Source organism: Cavia porcellus, unplaced genomic scaffold, assembly GCF_034190915.1.
Source record: "Cavia porcellus strain 051 isolate PalLab524CR breed Dunkin Hartley unplaced genomic scaffold, mCavPor4.1 scaffold_20, whole genome shotgun sequence".
NCBI classification, from domain to species: domain Eukaryota; kingdom Metazoa; phylum Chordata; class Mammalia; order Rodentia; family Caviidae; genus Cavia; species Cavia porcellus.
The window spans coordinates 1,582,218-1,594,719 of record NW_026947503.1 but is presented as its reverse complement, the minus strand read 5'-3'; the positions used below and the strand labels follow the sequence as shown (position 1 = coordinate 1,594,719).

General features: G+C 40.5%; 1 protein-coding gene across 6 annotated transcripts in view; it reads left to right on the top strand.

The window, feature by feature from the left end:
- The window catches only part of Atp9b (ATPase phospholipid transporting 9B (putative)), a 351,973-nt gene that overhangs the window by 308,468 nt on the left and 31,003 nt on the right, over positions 1–12,502 (top strand). For all 6 annotated transcript variants that reach the window (XM_063231400.1, XM_003463321.5, XM_003463322.5 and 3 more), the window contains 4 exons: positions 2,434–2,595; positions 3,383–3,475; positions 7,865–7,948; positions 8,507–8,677. In XM_063231400.1, coding sequence (XP_063087470.1) covers positions 2,434–2,595; positions 3,383–3,475; positions 7,865–7,948; positions 8,507–8,677 — 510 coding nt within the window. The remainder of the gene's footprint in view (positions 1–2,433; positions 2,596–3,382; positions 3,476–7,864; positions 7,949–8,506; positions 8,678–12,502) is intronic.

Below are 12,502 nucleotides of genomic sequence, written 5' to 3'. Positions count from 1 at the left end.
TTTCCTGCCTACCAGCAGGTACGGCTAATTGTGTAACACTTGGAAACAGCAAGTGATGCCTCACCTTATTTCCTCTTTTCTGGGGCAGATATGAAGAAGTCAGCTGAGAAAGACTGTTTGAGCATCCTTTATGCCTTCTTTACAGAAATTCATTTCTGATTTTTGTAACTGAAAAAAAAGCATTACAGTCTAGAGATGTAGGTCAGTGGCACAAGTTCCTGCCTGGCAAGCATGAGGTCATGAATTCAATCTCCGATACAAAACAACAACAACAAAAAATCACAGAATTTCTTTCTCAATCCTGATTTTCTGAAATTATTCTTTTCCATGTATTATAGACTAACTCTATTAAGTAAACTCCTAAAGGATTAGAAAATTGTAATAGTTTTCTCTCTGATATATTATTTGCCTAAAAATTGTAATTTGCCTAAAAATTGTAACTGTAGTCATTTTTCAATGCCTAAATGTGTGTGTGTGTGTGTGTGTCTTTATTATCCTAAAACAACAGTCTTGCTTGTCTAGTTTATTCAAGATCCTGAGAAAGGTTTGGGAAGGGCCCAACTAGAGAGAACCGAGTGGAGTTCAGGGTGTCCACTGCAGGCCTCTTCAGGACAAAGCCTGCGTGTTGATTTTTAGTCATTCTGGTGGATGGCCAAGAGAAATAAGGAAGCATCTTACTCAGCACAGGGCATTTGACACACCGATTTCAGCTCCACTCCTAGCCCTTTGCTTGCCGAAGCCTCTCTGTAGCCCCAGAAAGTTTGTGGGTGGTATTGTCCTACTGGCTCTGACACTTCTTCCCTCATGCCCCGTGCATTGGGAGCTCTCAGCATGAAAAGCGAGGAAAGGTTTCTGGAAATCTCTTCAGTCAGGTTTCTGGAAATCTCTTTGGAAGTATTCTGCAGTTGCGTTTGTGGGAGTTGCTTAGAAACCTGACTCAAATGGTTCCTGGTCTGCCTGAGAGTTTAATTGCTTCTGTCAGCAAGGACTAAGGACAGCCCCACACACAGTTGACTGATAACTTGAGTACACTAAACAGTGCAATCACTGGTTGCTCTCCTAGTGTCAAGTCTTTCATCAGAGTGGCCATTGTATAGATGAAAAAGCTGAGATTTACCCAAATTCTGGAACCTGATCCAGTCAGCCTAGAACCACAGCTGTTGAGAATTGTACTGCATATTTTAAGAGTATAAAAACTTATCCTTGAAGGAATTTCACAAAACACTAGTATCAAATTCATAATATCCTAGGCACAAATAGAGTTTCAAATGTTTTTGAAATGATTTGAATTCTCAGAATCCTAGATAAATTCCTGAAAGTAACAGTGCTGGTGAGATCTGAAGGTGAAGATGAGCTCATCCCGCTGTGTGAGACTTGGGCTTGGAAGAGACCACCCAAGACCCTAGAGATGTCCTCATTCCTGGCAGGTGACAGGGCTGCACCCGGAGAACAGAGACAGGAGAGGCCTGACCTTGGGAGATCACTGAAGAAATTGTGGTTTTATTGAGCCATCTGTCTGATGAACTCTCTAAGCCTGTGGCAACACTGCTCTTTTGTAGATAGTATAGTCTCATTGGGTGGTGCTCCTTTAACTGCTAACAGGATTAATATATCATGAATTAACTAATTAATTTCCTATAATGAAGCCTTTAGGGATTTTTTTCAGGAAACATTTATTGTAATAAAATACTGTTTATAAAGAATTAACATCAAAATTATTCTTCCACTTGTAGTTTTTAAATTTTAATAACAACCAAATAGTATTAACTCCTTTTGAGCACCTGAGTGTGCCAGGGAATTTACTTGCATTATATTTAGTCAGTACGTTTTCCATGTTACAAAGAAAAAAGTCAGTCCTCAGCCGAGTGAGAACAGGGTGGACAGCCCTAGTTAGGCTCAGAGCCCTGCCTTCTCCTTTGCTATTTTGTCCCCTTTACATTGTCCCCAGCATTTTATGTAGACATATTTACATACAATTGATGAGCCAGCCACCAGTTTTTCTCTTATGTTAGTAAAAGTCAAGATGAGCAACTCACATTGTTTGCTTCTTCATGGGGCCCTAGAATCTGAGTTGAGGAGATTTGATGACTTACATGGCTTCTTACCTGGGCTCTGGGACTGACTAGTGTGTGCTGTCTTCTTGGGTTTAAACCTTTCTCATTCTGGGGAGCTAGTCAGCACAAATTGCAAGTAAGTCTATATCATGCATATAGTAGTATGTTTTAAACAGTAAGGCCAAGAAACATTTTGTCATATTGCTTATTGTTCACCTGCAGAAGTGTCATTCAAAAATATACATGTGACATGGTCACAAAATGGTAAGTTTCTTTATATCTACTGTGTCTTGCTGAGCTTTCTACATGCCAAGGTGCTGTGCTGTTTCTGCACAGCATCCACCAGGCACTCAGACCTCACACACTATGATCTCTTCAGGTTGCACTAGTGCAGTGGACAGAAAGTGTGGGGCTCACTCTGGTCAGCAGAGACCTCACCTCCATGCAGTTGAAGACACCTGGTGGCCAAGTTCTGACCTACTGTATCCTGCAGATGTTCCCCTTCACTTCTGAGAGCAAGCGGATGGGCATCATTGTCAGGGTATGTTTATATGTTAGAAAAAATTCAACTTGAACAACTCCCACTGTTTGCTTAAAGGGTGTGCCTTTATTTATGGGGCCTGTGTAAGAGTGCTATTGCTCAAATCATTTATTTCTCCAGTTTTTAAAGTAAATACAAAATTCTTTCCTAAGAAATGTAAAAGTTAAATATTTACTTAAATGTTTTATGCATGTTATATTTTTTAAAAAATAAAGCTATTAATTTTTTACTAAGAAGCTAGTGACTGTAACGGTATGAGATATCTGATCTAAAATAATTCTAGGACTACAAAAGAAGAAGATATAAAGAATGTTACTAATTTTTAAAATGAACTAAGCTTATTTTGTCTTCTACAAAAGTAGCATGCCAAAGAGTTTACACTCAATAATGATTTATGATTGTAAAGTTCCTAAAACATACTTCTATTAAGGTTTTCTTAGCAAATACCAAAAATATATCTCTGAGGTTTGCTAAATAATGAAAAGTTTGTTTTACAAACTTTGAAAATTTGAGAAAATGCTTACATTCCAGCCTACATTTTTATCTACAGACAAATTCTATCAGAAATTTCATCCTAACATCTCAAGGTTTACAGTGATAGCTTCTTCATTCTTACTCTGCTATCATTTAAGGAATGGTTTTCACAAAGAAAAATGTACAAATAGCTCATCGTAGAAGAAGATGTTTACTAAGAATTGCTTTTCTCAGTGCATTTTATGTTCGGTCTGCTGTTATTTGCAAAGAGTGATGTGGCCCAACTGTCCAATATGTATTTTCACTGCTACAGGATGAGTCTACAGCAGAAATCACATTTTATATGAAAGGTGCTGATGTTGCCATGTCTACCATTGTCCAGTACAACGATTGGTTGGAAGAAGAGGTAAATTACTTACTCTTAGAATTGTGCAAAATGTTTTCATGAAATTTAATAAACAGATGACAAAAATATTATCTTTTTCCAAATTATAGGTATTAGTATCATTAGTATCATTGGAATAAATTGAGCAATCAAAATTTCAAACCAGATACCACTCATTGCTAGAGATAGTGTTTTCCCACCAAACTATTTTAAAGGCTTATGGTTCTCATTTTCAGAGAGCAGAAAGAAATCCTGGTTAGTTATAAAGAACTTGCTTTCTATTGAAATTGCTACTGTTTTGTTTTAGGAGGAGGTGTATACCCCTTCCTCAACAAATCTGATTTACAATTAGCCTCACGAGGTTATATTATTGATTGGATATATTAATCCATAGTCAGATTTCAGAGTAAGACTAAGGCCAACTGTAATCATAAACCTGGCTTTTCTTCCTGCGTGTGTGTTATTGTTGGTGCTAGTGTCTTACATCCCCTTCAGACCTCAGAGACATTCTGTCAGGCCAGCAGCCACACCCCATGTCTGAGATAGTATTGGCAATATGAATCAATAGTTCCTTCAGGGTATTTTGATTTAATCAGAGGCATGAATAAATTAGACTCCCTGAAGACCTAGTAAAATGCCATAAAAATTACTTTTGGTCATAATGATGTGCAATTAATTGTAAAATACTTGTTTAATTTATTTAGCTTTATAGTCAAATCAATAAATGTCTTACAACAGACAGATATGTCAGATTGCTTTTCACACAGATAACTTTATTAAAATGCCTATGTACATTTATTATCTCAACATTGTATTTCTTTACAACTGATAAATCTTTTGACCCTCCACCAGTGTCTCTGTTGTAATATGATAATCTGAAAGCCTTTTGTTTTGTTATGAAACAAAGCAAAGCAATGGCTTTCAGATCCAGGCGTGGTCAAGAGCTTTGTGCCTCAAACAGGTCCCAGAGTTGTCTTCCTACTGCAAACTGGTGTTCTTTAAATGTATAAGGAAAAGCACTCCTCACTGATGATACAACAGAAAGGGCCATATTTGAAAATCTGAAATATAAGAATGCAGACTTAAGTGTTATATATAGAAAGGGAGTGGAGAGGCTCATTGTCATTCTCTCTAAAGACAGACCTGAATTAGATCTTGACATGCTGTCCCCAGGGGAAAAAAACACAACTGAATTTTGTGATGTAGTAATAGTCACCTCCTTCATCTCCACAACCTGGTCCTCTGAACATCCCGACGTGATGCAGTAATAGTGCCCTTTACCATCCCCATAGCCTGGTCATATGAGGGTGCTGATCACAGACACTGGGGAAGACATAGCTCATGGACATCTGAAGGGGCAATACTGCACCAAGGGCTTCTCCCCCAGCTCTGTCTGCTGTCTGCTGCCTACTGCAGCCTCTGTATTAACATTAGACATAAAAATCCAATAAGTTGGATGAATTAAAAAGGAAGTTTTTTTAAAAGCTCAGTAGTTTAGTCATTTTTATATGCCTACAGATTAGCATTCTATTGCCAGATGCTGCACACTGGCTTTCTTAGAAGTGCTATCTGGCATAGAGAACTTGTTTTTCCACCAAAAAGGTGAAGGGGTGACAGCCCCTGCCTGTAACCATGGAGACTGTGATGGGCCCAGTGTTGAGTCTATAACTGCTTGCCAGTGTTCCAAGGCAGTACGGGATGCCTGCTATGGCCTAGTTTTGAACATGGAGAAGACCAGAGACACATAGCCCCAGGTCTCTCTGAAGCATGATTGTCTATCACCATCACCATCTACACTGTCAGTGGCAGCTGCAGTATGTCAGTGTGCTCACAAGAGCCTTCACAGCGCCATGGTTATTTTTTGTTTCCTACAGTAAAGTTTCCTATAGTCACAGTATTCCACAACCAAGATCACTGTCATGAAAAGATGTCTTTGCTGAAGTACAGGAGCACATTATCAACTTCACATGTTTAAGCACTGGAAATCATCTTTTGACTCAAGGTCATGGTGCTCCTTGATTGCGCAGCTCTGCTCTGAGTTCTTGTCCCAGAGGAAGTGCTTCCTGATGACCTCTTGACGGTCACAGAGCCAAGTACTCTCTGGCCCATGGGCTTGCTTTCTGTTCCCCCAGAAAACTGACACCTTGGGGCAGGACTGTGCCTGTTTGTGGCTATTGAGGACAAAGACCACGCCTGGCCTCCAAGAGGCCCACCATCCCCTTTGGCCTCAATCTGCCATCATTACCCTCATTCTCTTCTCAGCCTGGCAGTAGTGTGCCCTTAGGAGATAGGGCTAGATTCTTATTACTCAGGACCATGTCCCACACCACTGGAACATGCCCTTTACACATCTCTCGCGTCATCTTCAACATCAGTACAACCACCGAGAAACGGTTGCTGCTTCTACTTCACCCATGGGGAGTGGCGCTGAGGAAGATGAGGGCCGCAGGACTTGCTAGTGCAGTTCCACATCAGTTTTCACTGGCTGTTTTAATCCTGCAGTGTAGTTATTGACATATGTGCCATTTCAGTTGTTTTTAAATTGACCCCTGCTCGTCTATACAACATGGAGAGGATTAACCTTATATGGGAATGATGATGAAGTTTTTAGAGTTTTCCATGATACAAGCAACCTGCTGCAGCCTGCGTGCCATAGGTTCGCCACCACCATGTCATGGATACATTGCGGTACACATTTGCAAATGTGGGTTAAATTTCCAAAGTTAGTATCCTTGGATAACGCAATTTAAGTTTTGAAAGAAGTTGTAACTACCTTCAAACAGTCATGCCCTAGCCCCTGCCATCCTTGTAGCAGACAGTCTGGAGGAGTTGTTTGGTTTGGTTTGATTTGGATTTTTTTTTCCAGTACTGGGTATTTAATGCAGGACCTTCACCAGGGCTACAACATCTCCATGCCTTTTATAATTATTTGCTTTGTTTTTAGAGACAAAATCTCATTAAGTTGGCCAAGTTCGAACTTGGAATTCTACCTCCCAGAGTGCTGAGGTTAGAGAGGTGTGTGCTCCTACAACCTGTTTCTTCCGTCTTTTACCAGCTAAAACTGTTGTGTTAATTTTTCTTTTTTTGTTTGTTTTGGGGTTTTGTGTGTGTGTGGTTTTTCTTTTGTTTTTTGAGGTACAATCTAACTAGGCAGTTCAGGCAGTCATTAAACTCACTGTGCAGCCCAAACTGGCCTCAAACTCATGGTGATCCTCCTGCCTCAGCCTGTTGAATGCTGGAATTACAGGCGTGTGTCACCACACCCAGCTGAGTTTCTGTTTCTAATGGGGAAAAATACTATTTTTTTTATTTTGATGCAGTTTCTTACTATGAATGAGATTAACATCTTTCATCCCTATTGAATGTATTTTTTTCCCTTTTTCTTTGTTTGTTTGGCTTGGTTTTTTGAGACAGGATCTTGTAGTTCAGGCCGGACTTGAACTGTGTAGCACAAGTGGCTCTTGAACTTGCAGTGAACCTCTTGCCTTAGCCTCCTTCTGGGAATACAAACCTGCCTATTTCTCGTTTTAATAAGCAAATCAAGTAGTGACTCCTTCGCGGATCTCACTTAACCTCCCTCGTGACCCCTGAACTGCAAGGTCACATGTACAGGGCTCTGCAAGCCTCAGCACTGACTTGGCATCATCAACTGGTGACAGTGCCCTGACTTGTGGTGACCCTGCATGATCCACCTGACTTACAAGGCCACCAAGTAAGAATTGAGATTAGAACAACGGCAACAATGAATACCCATAGCACTGATTTTCTGCCATTCACTACCATGTAACTTTACACACATAAACTGACATAGTCCCAGAGCCTCCCATTTAAAGCTCCTCTCTACTGATGTGGAAACTCGAGACAAGGATAGCTAGGTTGTTTGCCCAAGAATGCATAGCAATGTGTAGCAGAAATAGCTTTCATGTCCACCTTCTCAGAGCTGTGTTCTTAGCACTACATTCCACAGGAAACCTCCTTGTCTCCCAGTCCCCCAACACCACCCTCTGCACTCTCCTGACTTTACTCCCTGTGTACCACCTGGGGTCTGCCCTGTGGTAAGAACTGCTCTGCCACTGTAGAAGAGCGTGGCCCCACCTTCTGTGAGTTTTGTTTCCCTTTCCTCTCAAAAGAAGCAGTGCCATTAGTGACATCATGTGGACTAGGAGATTAGAGCACTGCACTGAAGTTACACCCAACTGCCACGTATTTTGCTTCTGTCCCCTCATTGAGGAGAGAGAGAATTATATCATAGGAGGTTTTTGGCCCTTGCCACCACCATGTATACAGACAGCAGTGAGGACAGCACAACAGCATTGCCACAGAGTGGTCTTGACAGCACCGTGTGGCCCTATCACTGTCACCTCAGGCTCCTTCCGGGACCCACGAGTAACTTGCCCTCCCCTTTTCCAGTGTGGAAACATGGCACGTGAAGGGCTGCGGACTCTTGTGGTGGCAAAAAGGGCACTGACAGAAGAGCAGTACCAGGATTTTGAGGTGAGCCAGCATTGGTGAGCCACTCCTCACAAGCTCCTCTTCCATGTGGGACACTTTGTTTCTCCACTGATGTGAGGCCTAATGATATGCACATGCCATTGTGGGGCCAGGATTGCTGCAGTGGGGAATAGGCCTTGCTCAGTTGGAAGTCTTTATCTGAGCTCAGCACCTCCAGTGTCCACAAGAGCCAGAAGATTCCATTTCTTCAGGACAAGCTAAGCAGGCATTGTCCCTCCCCAACACACTTGGGAATAGAAGTGGTTCAGACTTGAGAATTGTTTGAATTTTTTAACACTTGCATGGACTACTTGCTCAGCATCCCTAACCTAAATATTTTAGCTCCAAAATTGAAGTCTTTTGAAGATCATGATAGTGCTACTTTGGTATCTGACTTTATATCTGATTTTGGAGAATTTAAGATTTTCCAGTTAGGGAAAATTATGTGTGCTCTACCTATATTTTAAATTTTTATACAGCAAATAATGAGAAACCAGTTCTACAGAGCACACATATAGAGTACATACACATGTATACACAGTATGTTCCCTCTGTTCTCAGAGCCGATACAGTCAAGCCAAGTTGAGTATCCATGACCGGACCCTGAAGGTGGCCGCAGTGGTGGAGAGCCTAGAGAGGGAGATGGAGCTGCTCTGCCTCACTGGAGTGGAGGACCAGCTGCAGGCTGACGTGAGGCCCACCCTGGAGATGCTTCGGAATGCTGGGATCAAGGTACAGTGCATTGCTTCTCACTCCCCACATGGCTTTCTTTTAAGCAAAATTCTATTTTTATTTGAACTATTGTTTTATGACACTCCTGAGGGAGGTGGATAACAGGTTGATAAGCAGAGTTCTACCATAGAACCTATCTTTCCATGCCCCATAGCCTGTGCACCTCCAGAAATGCCTCCAGAAACTGCCCTGCCACCAAACTCTCCACTGTGTTCTTTCCTTCCTAAAACACATACATTTCCCAAAGATAGATGGTGTCCGCATAGTGGTCAGACTGGAAGTTTTGCAGGGGTTCAGCAACATGAACTTTCATTCACCAAGGCTCATCGGGTTACAGCTGCTGAATGGCCAGCATGTGAGCAACAGAGACCAGTGCTGAGTCCTTGATATGGCACCGTTCCTTTGTGCGGTCAGTCTGTGACCTGGTGGCAAGTTGATATATGGGACCACTACTATCATGGAAAGGGCATAGATACTTCTTCTGAGCATGGACACTTACTCTGGGTATAAGTTTGCCTTCCCTGAATGTAATGTGTCTGCTAAAACTACCTGTGGTAGTTTAGCATATCTGTGAACTTACAGAATGCCTTGTCTACCCTCATGATATGCCACACAGCAGTGCCTAGGATCAAAGAACACATTTCATGGCCAAAGAAGTGAGGTAACGCACAAGTTGATGCTCATGGAGTTGACTGGTTTTACCATGTTCCTCACCATCCAGAAGCAGGTGGATTGATAGAAAGGTGGGATGGCCTTTTAAAGATGCAGACACAATGCTAGCTAGCTGGCAACAGCCTGCAGGGCTGGGACAAAGTTCTCTAAAAGGCTGCATATGCTTTCAGTCAGCATCTACTGGTACTGGTGATCACATAGCCAAGATTCGTGGGTCCAGGAACCAAGGGTAGAAATACGAATGATACTACTCAGTATTTGTCCTAGCCACCACTAGCAAAATTTTTACTTGCTGTTCCTATAACTTACACTCTGTTGGCCTAGAACTCCCGAGTTCCAGAGCAGGGAACATTTGCACCAGGAAGCATAGCAATGACTCTGTTAAACCAGGAGTTAAGTCTTCCCCTTACTCACTCGACATGCCTCTGAGTAAACAAACTAAAAATGGAGTTATAATGTTGATGTATGGATTGATCCAGACTTCCAAGGAGAAATTCAGCTTGCACAATGGAGGAAATAAAGAATATATTAAGTGCAAGAGATCTCTTAGGGTGCTTCCTAGTATTACTATGCCTTATTTTTTTTTTATCAGTACTGGGAATCGAACTCACGACTGCCTACTTGCAAGGCAGGTGCTTATGCCGCTGAGCTAAATCCCCAGCCCCTCCATGCCTTATTATTAAGGGTCATGTGGGAAACTACAGCAACCCAGTCCAGGCAGGAGAACAAATGGCTCAGAACTTTCAGAAATGAAAGTATGGGTCATCCCATCAGGAAAAGAACCAAGACTTGCTGAGGTCCTTACTGAAGGCCAAGAGAATACAAAAAGGTAGAAGAAGGTAGTTATAAATACCAACTATGACTTTGTGACCAGTTATAGAAACAAGAGCTAGGGGCTGGGAATTTAGCTCAGTTGCATAAGGGCCTGCCTTGCAAGTGTGCAGTTGTGAGTTCGATCCCCGGTACCAATTAAAAATGAAAAAGACCAAAAAGAAAAGAAACAAGAGCTGTAATTGGGTTTTTTTTCTATTTTTTTATATACTTCTGCATATATACATATGTATATTAAGCAGGTATCTATACTTTCTTCCTTCATAACATAATCTTCATAGACTTAATATCAGTTCCTAGTACCGTTAAATCTATATGGTAATGCGTAGGTTATGAAGTATTAGAAGAAGAACCAGCACCCAAAGAAAAACTTTGTCCTGTATTCTGGAGGTGTAGGGATTAGTGCATTTTCTTTTGTATGCAGCGTAGTATATCATGTTTGGCATAATTGTGAACTTGCTGTTGTGTATAGAGACTAAGTGTGATTTAAACAACTGGGTATGTTGTCAAATTGACAAGGATGGATTGTGATAGGTAATTGTGATGTCAACTTGAACAAGTTAGGAAATACCTAGAGAATTAGTAGAACACAGTCCTGGCTATGCCTGTAGATAGTTGCCATGTACGAGAGAAGACTTACAAGGGGTAGAGGTGTCCACCAACCAATGCTCTTACAGCCTAGATAGGTTAAAAGGGGAAAGAAGAAAGAAGTCTTCCCTTTTGCCTCTTCAGACAAACTACAGTCTTCACCATTGCCTTTGGACATTTATCTTCAGTCCCTTCAAGTTTCCAATTCATACTTTTCAACTTTCCAACATAGATTATTCAGCTTTTTGATGCAGAATTACACCAGATTCTGCAATAATTTCCAAGCCTTTGACATTCTAGCCACCAGCACACAGCGTTTTTGCATTCTTGTACTGTAGGCTCCACAGATAGCTATTGTAAATATTTTATATATCATATATATGATATATAATATTAAATCTATTCCTGTTGTATACCTTAACTGATACAGATACATAACATAAAAACATACATAATAACATACATAAAAAATGTATATATCAGGAAAAGAAAAGCTTGTGTATTTCAATACTAAATTTATTGAGACATTTTGAGATTACTACAAGTTATCTTTGACCTTTACAATTAGAAGAGGTGCTCAAAGTAGTAGCTGTTAGCTTCCAGACATTAATTAGTGTGGCAAACTGCTGAAGTGTATATACATTTTTTGTCAGTCTATATTAATTGTTTGCTAAATAGTGGAAGATCTTCATGTAAAGCACCAGGCTTATGTCTGTGCACATGACTCCAGAAACTCCTGTAAAGCTGGAGGATGAACTTTTTTTTACCAAATTTTAGATCTCATGCACATTTCCTGAGTGACCCACAAGTTGCTTGGCAATTGTTTTCCATTTTTGTCAAAGTAATGTCTCATCTCCTTAGTTCAGCAAAGGGAATATAAAAATATATAAAATAAACAGCACAAATCTTTAGACTGGAGAAAACTCATAGGTGTATTATACTTGAACAGATAATTAGCATACTATATAACTTTTTTTCTGTTTCTTGTTTCCAAAACACACATCTTTCTTTTTTTTTTTATTTTCCCAATTAAGTTGGCTCAGCATACGCATCTTTCTATATGTTATTACATAAGAAATGTAAATAATTCAGGTGATAATGAGAATATTTCTGAAAGTTTTCTGCTCTTATGTAAAAATACAAATAAAAAGTTTTATATATTAAATACCTTGCTATTTTATTCCCCTAATCTAGGGATATATACACATATAAGTGCCTGTGTGTCACTGTGTGTGACCATTGTGGCATAGAGGATGAAAGATGACTCAGAGATGACACTTGGTCTGAACACCAAGAGGCCCAGAGAAGCTGATTCACATGCTCAAGTCAGCACCAATCCCAGAAACCCTTGGCCTTTTATTTGTAGCCCAAAGACATGTGAACAAAGATATAGAATAAAAACGTTTGCAACATTTGTCTAAGAGTTTTGGTCAGTGAGTAGGGAAGGAATAGGATGGCTTGTGACATGACACATGTTGGGATAGTTTAAGCAACCTTATCAAGTAGGAAACTTACCAGAAAGCAGAAAAAAATACAATGGTCAGAGCAAACATCTTTGAGAATAACTTATTATTGATTCTGCTTGGCTTGTTGCCTCTGCAAATCTACTGTAATCATTAACCATGTATTCCTGAAGCCTGGGAACTATTGTTCCAGTGTCTCTTCATCTTTTAAGCCCTCCTCTGATTAGAGCTTTCTCACATGTGTATGCATAGTTTTTATGTAAAAGTAGCA